General features: G+C 50.5%; 1 protein-coding gene across 3 annotated transcripts in view; it reads left to right on the plus strand.

Annotated features, from left to right (window-relative positions):
* ZZEF1 (zinc finger ZZ-type and EF-hand domain containing 1) overlaps positions 1 to 17324 on the plus strand; it is a 103490-nt gene that overhangs the window by 34429 nt on the left and 51737 nt on the right. For 2 of the 3 annotated variants that reach the window (XM_047090023.1, XM_047090024.1), the window contains exons 12-23: positions 3907 to 4018; positions 4976 to 5191; positions 6184 to 6284; positions 6982 to 7151; positions 7692 to 7825; positions 10444 to 10514; positions 11363 to 11477; positions 14037 to 14196; positions 15302 to 15423; positions 15528 to 15650; positions 16467 to 16633; positions 16711 to 16792. In XM_047090023.1, coding sequence (XP_046945979.1) covers positions 3907 to 4018; positions 4976 to 5191; positions 6184 to 6284; positions 6982 to 7151; positions 7692 to 7825; positions 10444 to 10514; positions 11363 to 11477; positions 14037 to 14196; positions 15302 to 15423; positions 15528 to 15650; positions 16467 to 16633; positions 16711 to 16792 — 1573 coding nt within the window. The remainder of the gene's footprint in view (positions 1 to 3906; positions 4019 to 4975; positions 5192 to 6183; positions 6285 to 6981; positions 7152 to 7691; positions 7826 to 10443; positions 10515 to 11362; positions 11478 to 14036; positions 14197 to 15301; positions 15424 to 15527; positions 15651 to 16466; positions 16634 to 16710; positions 16793 to 17324) is intronic. The other variant, XM_047090025.1, reaches the window with a different exon arrangement.

Genomic DNA, 17324 nt, shown 5'->3' on the forward strand with positions numbered 1-17324 from the left:
TAAAATAGGTGTTTATGTCTTCATAGATGAGGTGCCCCTAAGCCATCCTCAGTGGCCATGAGCATTCATTGCTTTCTAGCAGCATCTGAAGACATGTTTTAATTTGTTCGTAGACCCTAACCCATTCCTTCTGTGACCAGGTCGAGTCATCTCCAGAATGGCTGGGTGCTGATACGTGTCTGGACTGTCTTCAGTCTCCCAGCCGCCCGGAAGTTTACATGCCCCAGCCTCCCTCCTCCTAGTCATGCTTTTACTGGAGATGTTTTTAAGCACCCAGCTCTGCACTGGGCCTGATTCTGGGCGCCAAAGAGACACATTGAGCGCGTTGGCGCAGTCCCTGTTCTATGGTGCTGTCCTCTCAGATGAGCAGTGTCAGTGTTGTCCGCACTGGGCAGGAGAGGAGGGATGGGGGTTCTGGGAGGGGAGACCCCGGAGGGAGTACCATCAGTATTAAGAGCTAAGGATGACGTACAGGTGATCAGCCGCTTGAAGAAGTAGAAGGAGAGATCTTGAGCAGAGAGCAGAGCAGATTTGTGAACTCATAGGGGAAGCACGGAGGGGGTGGGGGCTTCAGGGTCCTGCAAATGCCACAAGTACTTTGAGGTGGAGAGTGGCGGAATGTGGACCTGGAGGGCCAGGAAGGGGCCGAGTCTCTGAAGGTCTTTCTGTCTCTGGATCAGGGCTTGGACTGTATCCTTTAAGCAAGGAAGGGCGGTCGGTGTAGTGTTGAGGAGTTTCAGAGAGAAGAACAGAGAGACTAGATGTGTGTTTTACCAGTACCGTTCTAGACCATGCTGTGTGTCGCATGGGCAGGGGAGAGCAGCGTGGAGGCAGGGTGGGATGGGAGGAGGCAGGGTGGGATGGGAGGAGGCAGCCGGCGGCATGGGTCACTTTGGCCAGAGCCCTGGCAGTGATGGAGAGGTGGCGACCCACTGAGAGACCGCCAGAAGGTCACTGAGTGTAGAGCAGAGGAAGGAGTATCGTGTGGGCGTCAGGGAGGCCTGGGATTTTGGCTTGGGCAGGTGGGGACATTGGGAGTGCCTTTCTCTCATAGAAAATACGCAGGAAAACAGGTCTGTGGGGAAGATGGTGAGCTCCGTTTTGATCCTGTTGAATGTGAGGTTTAGGGACACCTTGAGGTACTTGACAACTAGTTGGGTAAGTGTGTCAGGAGTCTGGAAGAGGCGTATTGAAGCTACCGATAGATAGAGACAGTTAAATGATCATTTAAGTGAGTTAGATCGTTCTGGAAGAGTGTGTGGGCCAGGAAGAGAAGAAAGACCGTACAGACCAGCATGCTGAGAGGCACCAGCATTTAAGAGGCAACGGAGAAAAAGGGAGCCCAAGAGACAGCCAGCGAGGCAGTAGGAAGGCCTGCGTGTGTCATCATGAAGCCAGGGGGAGTGATGTGAAAGCAAGTAGGGGGTGGGCAGCGGTGTCAGATGTGACTCAGGGTCAGTGGGATCAAGTCTGCGCGTGAACCTGCCAGATTTAGCCACAGGTCATTGGTGACCCTCGGGCCGCGTTGCCTCCCTCACTCCTAGTGGCAGGTTAGAGCTCACGGAGCTGAGCCCCCGACTTGCTGATCTTGCTACAGCGCGTCTTGGGTGACAGGGCGCTAGAGCTCACGGAGGGCTCTAGCTGTGGTCCAGTAGTGAATGCTAAGTGTGCATGGTGTTCGGTGTGGATTCCGATCCGGTGGTTCTGGGCGGGGTCTGAGACTTTGACCTGTAGGAAGCTCTCAGGTGACTGACGCTCCCCACCCACGGACCACACTTGGAGTATCCGGGATCTAGAATAACTCCCTCTCCCTGCTGTACTTCCTGTGGTGACATTCCAAGTGCCACCAAGACAAATGGTCATTCAGTCTCTAGAATACTCTTGAGGACGGAGAGCTCACGGCGCTTCAGTAGTTAGATTATATTCAGTTGAGATCCACATTCCGTGCCCTTAATTCCAGCCCTCCAAATATCCTTCACCCCTAAAGTCTCCCTCCCCACCACAAATGTATGCCTTTTTAAGAGATGCCTTTTTTTTTTTTTTTAATGGTAACTAGAGATTACACTTGTTTTTAAGCAGCTCTCTCCCATTCTTGGGACATATTAAAAGAAGTTTTTCCCCTAAACCTGCTGTTAAACAAGATCTTTCACATATAGGATTTTTTTTTATTTTTAAAACTTAAATGTAGCCTAGTCACTACACCCTTACTGATTTTTAGCTTCCGGTTCCAGCCTGAACTACTCTGAAATCCTGCTTTGGCTAGCCTCTGTGCTACCAGTCTGTCTCCAGTTTGGAAATCAAAATGTTAATGTACATGCATCTGTCTTCTTCCCCCCTTTTTTTTTCCCTCTGTCTCTCTGGCCGGGTGTGGATCAGTCAGCACGCCCAGAGTCCGCTGTCTGATTGCTGTGTGGTGCACTGAACGAGGTTGCTTCCCTTTGTGTCTGACACCCAGACAGCTGTCTCTCCATCTCAAAGATTTTCTTGATGGCTGCCACAGAGTGAATTAAAAAATTCTCAAACACAATACTGATGAAACTCGTTGAAGTGGTTTTGGGTTAAGACAGAATACCACCTGTCCCATTGGGTTTAGGGTTAAAGAGGTCATGAAAGGTTTATGCTAAGAGGGGCTTAAGCTGGGACTGTCTGGGTGGCTCAGTTAGTTAAGTGTCTGACTCTTGATTTTGGCTTAGGTCGTGATTTCATGGTTTGTTGGATTGAGCCCGTGTTGGGCTTTGTGCTGACAGTGCAGAGCCTGCTTGGGATTCTCTCTCTCCCTCTCCTCTCTCTCTTTCCTTCCCCACTCACGTGCACTCACTCTCTCTCAAAAAGGAATAAATAAACATTAAAAAAAAAAAAGAAAGTGGGGCGCCTGCGTGGCTCAGTCAGTTGAGCACCGACTTCGGCTCAGGTCATGATCTCGCGGTTCGTGGGTTCGAGCCCCGTGTCGGGCTCTGTCCAGCTTGGAGCCTGGGGCCTGCTTCGGATTCTGTGTCTCCCTCTCTCTCTGCCCCTCCCCTGCTCACGCTCTGTCTCTCTCTGTGTCAAAAATAAATAAACATTAAAAACAATTTTTTTTCAAAAAGAAAGTATCTTCTTGACTTATGTTAAGAAGAGAACATTTTTTGTGCCTGTTACAGAACCTACCCCGAGTCCTTAATCTTTTCCCCCTTCTTGCCATGAATGCCCACATTTGCTTCTCACACAGAGTACTCCCGTGTTGCCAGCTTGCTGGGTGTATTACAGATTAACTAGTGGAAAGTTTTAGGAGTGTTACCTGAAAAAGACTGCCTTTTTCTCCTTTGGTTATTTAATTCCTGAAAAGGGAGTACGATTCAAATGTCTAGTTTTTAAAAAGAGGTGGCACAGAGTTGTGCGTCTTTAGCCTGAAATGCTTTCCTGGAAGGAACTTTTAAGGAACAGGAAGAAATGACAGAGGCTGAAGTTTTCCTTTTTCAGAGCTCCAGGGTCTGAAAGCTCCCTGGCTCTTACCCTTCGGTTGTTGAAAGGGAACTAAACTGCAGGCTGGTCGTATGTATATTAGCCAGACCTCGGGAGAGAAAACCGAACCTCCCTCTCCTTTGGATCTTTCTAGAAGCACACAGTGGCTGTTGTATCTTTCCTTATTCCTGACCTGCTCATCTAAGACACCTTGGGTTTGTGTCTCATTCTTCACATGTGCCGGCTATCTAGAGAAGCAAACTTTTCTTCAGTGCCCAGATTACGTTTGGAGGCTGAGGAGTGGGGAGGAAATCACCACCAGCCGCTTCACGTGCTTAGAGACGCAGGTGCTACACCCGCTCCCTGGTTGTCACTTGACAGGTCGCACATGCAAGTTAATGCCACTCAGACCCTTGAGGAGCTTAGAAGTAGGATGGTGTTTTGTGATCACCCTTGTGCTTACAGGGCTGGTTGCTCACCTGGTGACCTTGGAGAGGAAGACCCTGTTGGCTGGTTTGAGCTCGAAGAGGAATGGGACGAAGCAGACGTGAAGCTGCAACAGTGCAGGGTCGCTCAAGTAAGCAGTCGCGAGTCGTGGCCTTCGCCCGCGTGCCCGCCCCCTCCTTTCACCGTGTCCGTGTTGACGGAGGGGTTGGCGCATGCCCGCCCCCGAGCCAGCTGTGCCTGGGACCGATGGGCGACACTACAATGGTGGGACGTTCGGGGGCTGTGCCCAGAGGAACAGCGTCCCGCCCCGCCCCCCCGGAGGTCACCAGGGAAGGCTTCCCAGGAGAGGCGGTGTGCCGCCAGGTGTGGAGAGCCGATCACGTCATCGCCTGGGGCCAGGCCGGCACGTGTGGGGAAAGGGTGCGCAGCTGGGCGAGCGGAAGGTGTGCTGTGCCCGCGGTGCGTGAGACACGACGACTGTCCGCTTCGTTTTCTTAACTAAAGCTTCGTGTAAGTCTTAGTGAGAAGCTTCAGTGAGAGGAATGAGAACTGTCCGTAGGGCCTGTACGCGCTGGGTAGACATTTATGCATTTGAGTCGTGGAGTCTGGATGGCTCTTGGCAGAAGAGCTTCCACGGTAAGAGGCCGATGTTGCATAGGAGGTGAGCTTGCGGGTGGCTTTGGCTTTGCGCAGACAAGGCTGCATCCCGGGCCGTGGGTTGTCTGTGTTAGTTGGGGGCTTTGAGAGGATTCCTTAGGGCATTTGTTGTTGACTCTTGTCACCACATACCCGATCTCTTTTTCACAATAACTGGGCCACAGAGCACACGTACTTCCCGGATTCATCCCGTCTTACCCTGTGTTTGCCCTGATGAGAGGGGGTCATGCCATTTCCCTTACTGTGATCCTTCCCCAAACCTGACTTGGTTCGGCACTCATATTGTCTTTCTTCTGTTTCTGTGGATGTTGGACTTCTGTTTTGCGCCTTGTGCTAGGCAGAGTGGGACCTAGTAGGTTGTTAACATCACCCCTTCCATTTGTGTTCCAGCTGCTGAGTCCTTCCCCTTCAATCTGTCTTTCCTTTCTAGTATTTGATGGTGAAGTTCCTCTGCACCCGCCAGGAGTCGGCAGAGCGCTTGGGAGTGCAAGGCCTCAGCATCAGTGGGCATCTCCGGCCGGCGAGAACCGGGGCAGAGCAGCACGTCGTCTGCACCCGCTGCGTAAAGGACACGGAGGACAGCGTCTGCGGGGCCACCCTGCTGCTCAGGACCCTTCAGTTCATTCAGCAGCTCGCCCATGACCTGGTAGAGTTTTCTCAGTTGTCAGATCTCATTCCTTTGGGAAAATCAATGGTGACGTTGAGGGAAATGAACAACCGGTGAAACCTGACCCTGCTGAAGCGTGCGGAGTGAGCGTGTGTGGCCGGCATTGTGCTGCCTGGATGACCCCGGAAGAGCCGGGGAGTGAGGTGCTGGGCGTTGGTGGTGGTAGACTAGGGAGACACGGCAGGTTTATGGGGTTTACGTCTTCCTTAAGTCCTGGGAGAATTATTTCTGAAGGACAGGTGAATTCTGCTTATTCCCTAAAAGTACCAAAATGTCTAGATGTGAAATCATTTGTGTTTTCGATACTGACTTGTACACTCACTAATAAAAACACAGAGACCGCTCACTCCAGGGAAGATTCTAGCCGCCACCCCCACAGAGGTGGTGACTTAGCTCAGGGATCGGCGGGAGCAGCCGCGTCCACTGTTGGCCTCCGTTCTGCCTCAGCACGTTTAGAGGCTGTACCTCAGTTTATCTGTGTTTGTTTGGTCTTTGTTACTCAAGCTGTCCTGTCACAGCAGGAAATAGCAAAGGAGAGGGGCTGCTTCGGAGCAGCGGGAGTGTTAGCGCACAGCTCCCCTTCGGGCCTACATGCACGCAGGCGCGGGTCTGAAAGGGTGCTCCTGGGGAGGGCTCTTCACCATGTAGAGACTCACTTATGTTCGTGTGTGGTGTTTGTGGACCTGGACTCTGGTTGGGGGCCGGTGGGGGGTGGGGCGTGTGCGCGTACATTACGCGGACGTGTACTTTCATACACAGACACACACGCACATATGTATCGTAGAAAGTTTCACACCAAAAGTCGTTGTTCACACACTTTTTAGTTATTAAGAGTGAGCATCAGTTACATGGGAGTTTTACACATGTGAGCCACCTCCTTCTTTCAGATCAAGGAGGAAATGAGCTATTACGGTATTTCTCTAAACGAATTTCTCCATTTTATTTGTAACTTATTTTTTATAATTTTTTAGGTGCAGCAGAAGGAAAGTGGCTTAAAATACAAATCTTTTCTGGACTTCGCGGGTCTTGATTTGCAGATCTTCTGGAATTTTTACAGTAAATTAAAGCAAAAGTAGGTCAGAATTTGTTATAAGGTGATAATCATATAAACAAAACTGAAAACACTAAGTTTTGCTTTTAAATAGACCAGTTTTTCTTCCAAGATTTTTTGACTTCTCACAAGTTTATTTATTTATTTTTTGAACATTTGTTTATTTTTGGGAGAACACAAGCGGGGTGGGGGGGGGGGGACACAGGATTCGAAGCAGGCTCTGGACTGTCAGCGCAGAGCCCGATGTGGGGCTTGAACTCATGAACCGTGAGATCATAACCTGAGCCAAAGTCGGACGCTTAACCAACTGAGCCACCCAGGCGCCCGACTTCTCACTAGTTTATATTCTCACTTGAAATATCGGTTATTGTTAAAGATAACACCTCCTGTTTCTATAACATATTTTGGGCAGTGTTTCTGCACACATTTTGACATCAGACCCTTATTCCAGCCTGGCGGGGTGAGCAGCTAGAGTATTGTGGGAGAACCGTCACTGTGCAGGGGAAGACGTGGGCTCCCGAGTGCCCACTTGCCCCACAGGGGCTGTGTTTTCAGCTGCTACCTGGTACAGCATTGATTCTGTTCTGCCTCTCTTTCTCCCGCCGGCACTGTTTTTACTGTGCCCCATGGGTCTGGGGAGGCCTTTGGAGACAGCTGTTGGCTTTGGAGGGTAAAAACAACCTCCCGTTTTGCTCTCTGATACTCTGTCTCTCTGTAGTTCGAGGGAAGAATGCATCTGTGCCCAAACCCTGCTTCTGCGCCTCCTGCAGAGCTGTTTCTCCGTGCTGCGGAGCGACGGGCCGGCCACCTCTCAGGACGCAAAGGCTCCCCGGCAGAGCCCTGCAGGGGCGGGGGCTGCCAAGGAGCTCCACACGCACTTGTGTGACGGTAGGGAGTGTGCTCATCTTTAACGGGACCCTGTGCTGGCACAGCCTCCCACTAGAGGAACAGGGTCCTGTGGTCATGCAGGCTCAGGAGAGGGATCACTGCTTTAGAAAAGGACCGTTTCCTCGGGTCCTATGTTGAGCTCGGGATTTATTCTCTGGTCGGTGGTTTCCTCCTGGTTTCTGACATATAGGGGTGTGACACTGAGAGTGATCACTATCGTACTATTCAGTCTCTAGTGAAGACACTGGCCTGAGGGGGAGTGATGACAAACTGAGGCTAAAACCCAGGTGGCCATGAGAAATTACTTTTAAGGCTTTGCCGAGTTGCGTCTCAAAAGGACCCGGAGATAACGAAATAGAAACTGGTGCATGTCGTCTTTATTTGAGTTCATGTAACGTCCTCATACTGCCTCGCCTGGGCAGAGGTGCTGAGCACACAGTGGGGAGAGCAGGGAGTTTACAGGCTGGTTAAAGCAGACGTACGTGTTGTGAGTGAACAGAGGGGACGTGTTAGAGCTGATTCCTCGTTCATTTTCATCAGTGGTGGATAGGCTGGATGGAGACTCTGTGCCCATGGAAACATTAAAACAAGAAGTCAAGAACACCCTTCTTAATGGGGCTGCCATCTTCTTTCCCGATCGACAGACCCGACGGGACCACCTCTTTGCCATGATGGTGAGCATTCACTCAGACGTTCGGGTGAAATTGACTAGTCTTTGTTTCCTCTGAATACCTCCCCAGTTTCAGTCTTCCAGGTGTGTGTTTAACACTCACTGTCTGCAGCGTTGTGTGTGGGACATGAACGTCTGAGGACAGAGCTCCATCCTCAAGGTGGGGACGGCGGATAATTCCAGCTCTAGTGCCTGGCCTGTTGTGTTACAAAGAGGAAGGAGCCTAGTTCCTTCATCTTCCTGATTTGCTGACAACCAAGCATTCTTTTCAACAGTCTAACTTTTTATGATGGGAAAATCTGAAACAAATACAGAACTAGACTAAATATAACACCTCCTACCCTGTATGTACCCATCACCTCGATTCAACAGTTGTAAACTCAGGCTAATCTTGTTTCCTTTGTGATCTGCCTTATCTGCTCTCCCTGCCCTTCCTCCAGTATTATTTCAAAGGAAATCCCTGACCCATTCGTCAATACTTCAGCTTATATCTGTAATGAAATAGAATCTTCCCAGACCCCTTCTCCTTGTCACTCACACATTAGTAGTGGGGAGTGAAAAGTGCTTTTCATGTTGATAAAAGTTATGTTACCAAGTGGAATATCTTGTACGAAGATCCAGATTTTTTTAATTCTGAAGGCGGTATTTCTGTGTGAAAAGGAGTATGAGTCATGAAAAAAAGATGTGAATGATGATGTGAGACAGAACAGAAATTTCTCTAAGCCACACCAAAGACCTCTAGGTCAGGAAACTCCAGGGTTTCCAGTATTCCAGAGATGGTAAAATACAGGGAGACATGAATTAAGGCTGTGTAAGAAAGCAGAATTATAGGCCAATCTTACTTGTAAACAAAGTTAGAAAAATCCTAGTAAAGTGTTAGTGAATCAGTCCAATAAAATATAAACAAAACCCTGACTGAGTTGGATTTACCCTAGGAATGGAAGGGTGGTTTAACGTTACAAAATTAATAAATGAAATCAGAGGAAAAAGTTATATCAGCATAAATGAAATCAGAGGAAAAAGTTATATCAGCAAGTACAGAAAACAGCTTTAAAAAAGATTAAATTCTGATGATGATGAAAACCACAAAAGCGTTAGCAAACTCAAAACAGAAAGGAGCTCCCTCAGTCTGGGGGAGGGTGTATATCCCAAACCTTTCATACATAATAGGCTGAATGGTGGGTCACTGGAGGCATCCCTTTCAGAATGAGGAGCAGGACAAGGATGCTTACTGGTCACTGCTTCTCTGTGATGTCGCATTAGAGGGCCTGGCCGGTGTGGCAGGACAAGGGAAAGAAATTTTAAACTACCATAGTAATTGGAAAGATAAAACAAATAATTACTTACAGGTGATATGGTTATAGGTTATTTTTTACTGTCTGTGAGGACAAGCACCTGCTGGTAAAGTTGCTGGTAGGAATTTAATGGGGAAAACCAGATACAGAATTTCAGAAAGCATTTCTCAACGCAGCAGTGAATTAGCAGGTGTAGTGAGGTGCTCTGTGGGCTGCAGGTAAAGACAGGAGGAACAGCAGAAGCATCACGTGTGGTCCCCGACACCAGAGGCCCGCCCTGCCACGAGGAAAAAGTGGCCGCACGTGCGTCACGTGTTTCGAGGAGAATCGTGTTGGGGCCAGGTGGTTGTGGATGGTTTCAGAGAGGAGGAAGGGTCTTTGGTTGTTTGCAGCTCTCTGCGGAATTCGCACATCACCTGGAGGGTCCGTGTTCATGCCGAGCCGTAGCCTTTGACAGCATCCGCCGGCCTGACCTGCTGGACTGTGGCGGGACTGTGTCCTGCTTGATTCCTAGAAGCATTTGCCAGGCAGCTAGCTGTGCGATGATGGTTTTTGCTAGCTTGTGTCCCACACGTCAAAATAGAGGACATATGACCTCTTGAATGACATTGCTGTCCGTTAGCAGAGGAGCTCTGTCACTTTCCCTCTGCCCGCCCCTTCTGACAGCACTGGCTGAGGGCTCTGTGTTCCCTCCTCATGCTTATGGATTGAACAGCGTCTCTTGTCTCTCCCACCCTCCTTTGCCCGGCTGCACCCTCCGTCTTAAATCCTCTGGAAATCCCCTTCAGTGCCTCACATAATGGTAGACGTTGGGTACGTTCACGGAATGAAGAAAGTGCCCCTAAAGTAGCCCAGCAGCCCCATCAGCAGATGTGATTCCTGGAACTGTCACTGTAGCCTGTCTGGCTTGTATAGAGAAAGCTTAGATCCTGGTAAAAACAAACAGAAGATTCACAAGAGATGCACTGTGTCCCTGCCTTTCCTCTTACAGTGTTGTGCCCAGGGATGGAAAGTGTATCTTCCTAAACATTTGAATCAAGATGTCCTGCAGGAGAGCTTGAAAATGTTAACTTTAGCAGTGGACAAAAGCCAACCTGCCATCTTTCGTTTACGCAGGTGGTCTTGCTCCCGCCGAGCACCAGGCCACTCTCAGTTGGGTGCCGTGAAGTGTATGCCCCACACCTGCAGACCGTGGCCAGTGGCACTTCCTGGTGCTCCAGGCTCTGGAATGTTGTGGAACAGGTTCCCCGACTGTCCGCTCTCTGGTCTTCCAGATGAGGGTCACCGGGCAGGTTGTCTGACTGTGCGCTCTCTTTTTTTTTTCTAGAAGAATGTCACCGAGCAAGAGCACAAGCAGTCTCTGCAGCTCACCTTCCGGTCACTGTGCACGTATTTTAGGTATGTTTGCAATTCCTTTCAGTTGTCTGGTGTTCCAAACGTTTGCCATTTTCTTTAGCCGTCCCCTTACTCTGCTAAGCTGGGTTTCTAGAGTGAGACACCACAGGTCACGGGAGGGACAAAAACAGTGGTGGGATGATAATCTTGTGAACAGCTTACTCCACGTCTCCGTCCTTGTGAGACTGTTTAGAACAGAACCCACTGAGGCTCTCTCTAAGCACTTCAGTTTCTAAGTGATTTTTGAAGACAGAAACAAGCCAAAGGAGTTTGGGGTCGTGTGGTCAAGTCTGAGAAGCCAGCAGCACAGAATGGTGGTTGAGCAAAGGAAGTGTGGGGAGGGCAGGACTTGGGCCTGGGCTGCGCTCCCGGAGGCGTGGGCTCTCGAAGGAGGGAGGGAGCTAATGGCCACAGCTCCTGCCTGCAAGTCAAGTCATGTCTGCTGTGGACGGCAAACGTGTGTTCAGATTCGAGTATCAGGTGGTGGAAGAATCTGGGAGGCCATGTGGGGACATTTGAAGACACGGATGTTTGGCTGTGGTTGTCCGGTTGGCCGTCGTGAGATTAGCTGTATTTCCTGCTGGTCATCAAGGTGATTTACGCTTCAGATTTACTTCTCAGAATCTCTTCTAAGGACGTGAGGATTTTCGGGCCTGTGCTTCTTAAGGACGTGGGGATAGACCGTGGCACAGGCCCAGCCGGGACGGGGCCCTTTTTCTGACCCAGACTGCTCACGTCCCATAGAACTGACACTGAAATCTTGCTAGGTTTCTTTTTAGAAACTTGTAAGACAAATGCCTGAAAATGCCTTTTCTGAAACAAGGTGTCGTGACCGATTTGTGTCCTTTCAGTGATAAGGATCCAGGTGGCCTTCTGCTCTTGCCCGAGAAGGGTGACGTGGCCAGCATGAACAGCAGTGACGTGCTGGCGGTCATGAGCGTCCTCCTGTCCGTCGCTGCTCGAGAGGTAACTAGTGGCCGCTGTGCTTCCTTCCCCCGTGCCAGGAGGTGCCCATGGTCCAGTGATCGTGGCGCCGCCTCCATCAGCCTCAGTCACAGTGTGCACGTGGCCCGTCCCTGTGGCCGTTGTAGATGCGCACAAACGTTGGCCAGCCTGCCTTGGCTCCTGATCACCTGCCAGGGAGGGACCCTTGCCTGTCCCCCGGTCGTCAGCAAGCAGTACACGTGGGGAAAAGTCGTTAAGACTTTCTCTGAGAAAGAGGAAGGGGTTTGGCGGTGTCCCCTCTGGTGCACTTCCGAGAGCCCAGCGCTTAGTGTGTACCTGTGGTGTGGGTTCTGTGGAACTTTAGCTTTTTTTTTTTTTTTTTCCCCTTTAATTTAAGGTTACTTAGCCAACTCATAGGCTCATTAAGTCTGAAAAAGTAGACTCTTTTCCTCTGCTAATGATATTTTTAAATTTTTACTTTATTTTTTTAGCACAAAGGATTCTGTTTTTCAAGATGTAGTCTGTGTGTCCACTTGGTCAGCTTCACCTGGTGAATTTGATCAGAAATTTGGGTTTCTAGGCCCCACTGCAGGCTCCTGGTTTAGAGCCTCTCGGGACAGGCTTCAGGATCTGCATTAGACGAGGCACCGCTGGGACTCTGATGGGACCGACCCCTGTGACTGGGGGACCAAGAATTGCTCTCTGGACTAAACATGGACCAGGGCAGCTGTGACCATGGGACAGGCCAGACTGCATCCTTGGGACATTTAATGACGGCGACCTCACGATAACTTGTTTTTTGTGGCTGAACTTTAGTGTCTTTGAGTCTCTTGCGTGTTTTTTTGTTGGTGCTTTCCTGTTTCCGTGTTGCTGCCTCAGCCACACTTTCATTCGTTCCCGGCTGCTTTGCTCTTAGGGAGAGAGCTTGGGCTGTGCTGGGTTGTCACTTGCCAGGGTCGCCCTGCGGCAGGCCACTGTGCTGACCTAGGATTACTTGGAGTCCAGGGATGTTGGTCTCCCGCAGCAATGCCCATGTTCTTTACGGCAACGTGCTGACCGCCCAAGCCTTACCTGTTCTCGGTCAGCACTCTGCCCATGCTGTCACGTGAATGTTCCGTTTGGCTGCTTTCTGCCTTCTATCTCGTTTCCAGACTCTTCGGCCCCTCTCTTGAGTCTCCCTTAAAGGTCCTCCTGCAGCCTCCACCTGCTGCTCGTCCGTGTTTGCTGTGTCTGTTAGCCTCCCTCGTGCTCATCTGTCTTTCTTTCCACCACATCCACATTCGTGCGCGTGCTAAAGGCCACTGACGAGATGGGCAGAGGCCGGTATTTGAAGAAGAGAATGATCACGGATAGACTTAGAACATGCTGACTTTGTGGCTCCGGCAGGACTTGAGGTGGCAAGAGCTCCTGGACACTCAGGAGCTGGGTCAGTGCTGAAAATTCCGTAGCCGTTGACCAAGAGCTGAGAGTCCAAGCCGTGACTGCGGTGCCCGCCTGCCCCCCACCCTCACCCCGCCCACCTGTGGGCATCTTGAGGAGCATCTCACTAGAAAGGCAGCCAGGAGAGGAGGAAGGAGTGTCAGGAAGAGATCCTGGGAGACAGAAGCCCAGGGAAGAGGGAGTTTCAAGGATAGTGGTCAGGAGAGCCACTGACGTTAAGGTTGAGTTCCCTAGGTGGTGGCTGATGCCTCCTGGGGAAAGGCAACTTTGGAAAACGGAGCTCACCTACAAAAGAGGACCTACCGACAGGCAGTTTAAAGACCACCTGTCCATGTTAAGAACTAAACAGTCCGGGTAGTTTTGAAACCTCCCTGCCCACCCACATGCCTTTCCATGGCTCACCATCCTCCTTCCTCGCCAGGCAACCACCCTTCTGAAGTTTATATTGATCATTTCCTGGGTTTTCTTTTTAGCTTTTCAAACACAGCAGCTTTGTTTTACCTGGCGTCAGCCATTAACGGAGTCACATGGCGTACGCACAGTCTTCTGGGACGTGCTGTTTTCCCTCAACGGCGTTTTTGAGACTCGGCTGTGATTTATTTATCCATTTTCCTTTGCAGGGGTAATCAGGTTGTGTCCATATTGGGGCAGTAACACGGAAATTGTGAAAGGAACACATCTTGGCGTTCTTTTGCACATGAATTTATCCCTAGAGGTGATAAATCCCTAGGGTCTCTCTCTTCAGAGAGCCTCTGGAGAATAAAGTTGCTGGTTAGAGGGCAGTGGAGGGTGAGGAATTATTTTTAAGGTGGGAGAGGTGTGGGTGAAGGGTCAGGGAAGGAGCCAGAGGGAAAGGGGGTTTGCAGATGTCAGAGAGAAGAGGTGACTGGTGGAATGAGTCTTGTAAGGGGCTGAGGGGAGGGCACATGCAGTGAAAACCACCTGGAAAGCCGGAGGGCGAGAGAGGACCTTTCATAATGCCGTTTTTCGTGCTCAGTTTCGAAAAGCTGAAAGCTCTTTCTTAGCTATTCCCCATTTCCCTAGAATTTTTTGCCAGTGATTCCTGTTCTCCGAGAACGCCCATGCCTGTGTTCTGTGAAGACCTGGCTGTAAACATTGTATCTGTTTCCTCCTTCCTAGTGTGAGCTGTTGGTGCTCAGTGGGGCCCAAGGGGAGGCCGGCTCTGTGCTCTTCTCCCTGTTCTGGGCGGTCCAAGGCAGCCTGCTGTCCTGGTGCTACCTGCAGCTGAAGAGCACGCACTCCGGAGCCCGAGAGCTCGCCGCGGACCTCCTCGACCAGTGTGAGTGTCGGTGCTGGACACACGAAGCCATGGGAAGAGAGAGGTGTCTGGGTGTTGACTGTCCTCTTTAGCGCCTCGTGCGTGGAGTACGCGTATGGTTTTCTCTTCTTTGTTACTGGTTATATCTGTCTCTGGGTTGTTTTTTTCTTCTTAAAATAGAACTCTATGGCATGTCTTTTGGCCCAGAATTTTCTGCTGAATGTGATAGTATGCCTAAGTGGGTTAAAAAAAAATTTTTTTTTTAATGTTTATTCATTTTTGGGAGAGACAGAGACAGAGCATGAATGGTGGGGGAAGGGGGGTGTGGAGGGCAGAGAGAGAGGGAGACACAGAATCTGAAGCAGGCTCCAGCTCCAAGATGTCAGCACAGAGCCGGACGCAGGACTCGAACCCATGAACTGCGAGATCATGACCCGAGCTAAATTCGGATGCTCAACCGAGTGAGCCACCCAGGCGCCCTGCCTAAGTGTTTTTTGTTGTGGGATCAGATCATTTCGCAGCCTAAACATTGCTCCTGGATGTGCAGCACTCTTCAATAGAGTCTGTCATGTCCGTTTTAATCAAGTTACCCAAAAAAGAAAATCCTGAATTTTTAAAATCTAAGGTATATGTGAGCCCTGCTGTGGTCTTTGCAGATACCGAAAATCCTCATACTCATGTTCTGTAAACTCACAGAGAATTAATTACATGACCGCCAACAGGTTCTGAGAACCGCGGGTGTGGAAAATTCGGCTCTCTTACATTTGGTCTCAGCATTGTGACAAAACTGCTGATGGAGTAGAGTCCTGGGGCCACCGAGCAAAGGGAGAGGCCGCCTGGCGGCCGGGTCGGTCAGCCAGTAACCCTTCACTCACACAGGTGCTGTCTCCACCTTGTCAAAAAGTAGTAAAGACAAAAAAAAAAATTAACCCACTTTAAAAGTGATCTTTCTTGAGATTTGCACTGCTTTTCTTTCCCAGAGGGAAACATAGTGGTCTCGTGGTCTTTCTGACGTGGAATCCCCCTACAGCGTCTGTGACCCTCTCCAACTCTGTCCTTGAAGACGACCAAGCAAGTGACGTTTCTACCGTGTATAATATTAATTACTGTCTTTATGTTTTGGTAGATGTGGCACAGTTTCTGGCGAGCTTGAGAGTGATTTTGGAATCCCTTTTGTCACAGTATAGTGGAAAGACCCTTGTAGAGAAATTGTGTAATTCCGTGTTTTCGATGGCAGCTCGTCAACTGGTAAGACACGGTGACGGCCTATGTGAAGCAGGAGGGGTCGGTGGCCCGCAGCCCTGGGCAGAGTCTGAGGCAAGCGCCCAGTGCTTTGTTACTCTTCCTTTTAGGTCATCTTTCTCCTGGACTTCTGCACTCTGGACATTTCGCACTGTGTGCTCCTGAGAGAGTTCAGCACGCTCCCGGAACTGTTGAAGCAGCTGTGCAGTGACCCTGAAGGAGGGCCAAATACGGTAATTCGAGTGGGCATTTGAGCCCCTCCGCGTCCCCTCTTGAGAGTGATATGATGCTGCTGAACGAAACCTACATCATGCACATCTACATGAACAGACTGCCTCTGGGAGAACCCCGCCCCGAGTTCTCTCGCTGGTTTGCTAACAAGGATAAAGGGTGGCCCCAGTTGGTCTGGCCTGATCAGCGTCCGAAAGGAAGCTATATGTAGGTTAATTTCCTTTCCTAGCACATGAACTTACATAAAAGCCGTGTAAGTAAAAACCAGATTGAAGTCTAGAAGAGAGAACGTATGTCGAAAGGCAAATTCGAAGGTTGGGTATTTAAAAGAATTTTCTCCCTCCTTAACCTTACAGGACACCAAGATTTTTCACTATCTTCTTTGAGTCTCAAGAGAACTCTGTGGAAATAGAAAGGGCATGTATCATAAAGCCTAGTTTCAAGGTGAAAAGGCAAAGACGATAACACAGGGAGGGAGAAGAGGAGATGAGCTCAGGTTTGCCAAGGTCCCAAATTCGGTGTTTTTTTCCCACTGGAAATTCAAGTGGGTAGTGAGTGGTCTCCAGGAAACAGCTCTGCCCCAGCCAGAAAACAGAAGCTAATCACGGAAGCACTGTAGTGCCCTAAAAACCACTGCTCAGGGGGAGACGCGTGGTGACCGGGTGCGCAGATAGAACATCGGGATACTTTGAGTCCGTGCGGCAGTTTGTGTCGGCTGTCCAGGCCGTCTGCCCGGGTGCTAACGCGGAAGCCCCGTTGCCTGCGTGTCTGGACACGAAGTGATGGACGCTCTCTTGCTTGCTTGTTCGTTTGTGCAGCTCGATGTGGAGCCTTGGCCACAGGAGCGTCCGGTGGTGTTACACACGTGGACGAAGGAGTCTGCACACAACTATGAGAACAACTGCCACGAGGTGTCCGTCTTTGTTAGCCCGGGCGCAACCTGTTTTGAGGTGGAATTTGATGAGCGGTGTGAGACTGAGAAGCGGTAAGACGCTCATGCTTCCCCCTAGCGGAAACGCTTAACGTGAGCGAGGGCAGGTAACAGCGATTCTGCCTTCACAGGTACGATTATCTGGAATTTACCGACGCTAGAGGTGGAAAGACACGCTATGACACCAAAGTCGGCACTGACAAGTGGCCCAAGGTGAGTGGTGCTCCCAGGAGGAGGTGGCATGTGCACTTCTGCACCGAGCCTCCGCCGTTGGCAGCCCGTGGGGGGAAGGGCGGCTGGGTGTTGAAGGGAAGTGTTGGTCACGCTCTCGTAAAAGGGAGGGCTGGTGTCAGAGTTCACAAACGACAGCCGGTTGTCTGTTTTGTAGATAAAGGTATCTCGGAACGTGGCCTCGCCCCCGTTGGTTCACGTGTCGTTTCTAGCTGCTTTGGTGCTGCAGTGTAGAGTTGAGTGGTCGCAGCAGAGACCTCACGGCCCCAGAGGTCTAATAATTTACTGTCTGGCTCTTCACAGGAAACTTGCCAATCCCTGGTGTGTGTCACATTGTCCGGTGTGAACGGGGAGTTGGGATCCTCGGCGTGCAAGGGCCAGTGGGTCCCGGAAGGCCTGGAGCGTGTGGGGAGAGCCAGGAGGGCCCCACCGCGGTGGGGCCCGCACGACCTCTGGCGCGGGGTTTCCTCTCCGCTGTCGGTGGTCTTGGCAGGGAGCGGAGGGACGCTCAAGC

The sequence above is a fragment of the Lynx rufus genome, unplaced genomic scaffold, assembly GCF_022079265.1.
Source record: "Lynx rufus isolate CCGP_SWC_20201006 ecotype Redwood Valley unplaced genomic scaffold, mLynRuf1.p SCAF_28, whole genome shotgun sequence".
Classification (NCBI taxonomy): Eukaryota; Metazoa; Chordata; class Mammalia; order Carnivora; family Felidae; genus Lynx; species Lynx rufus.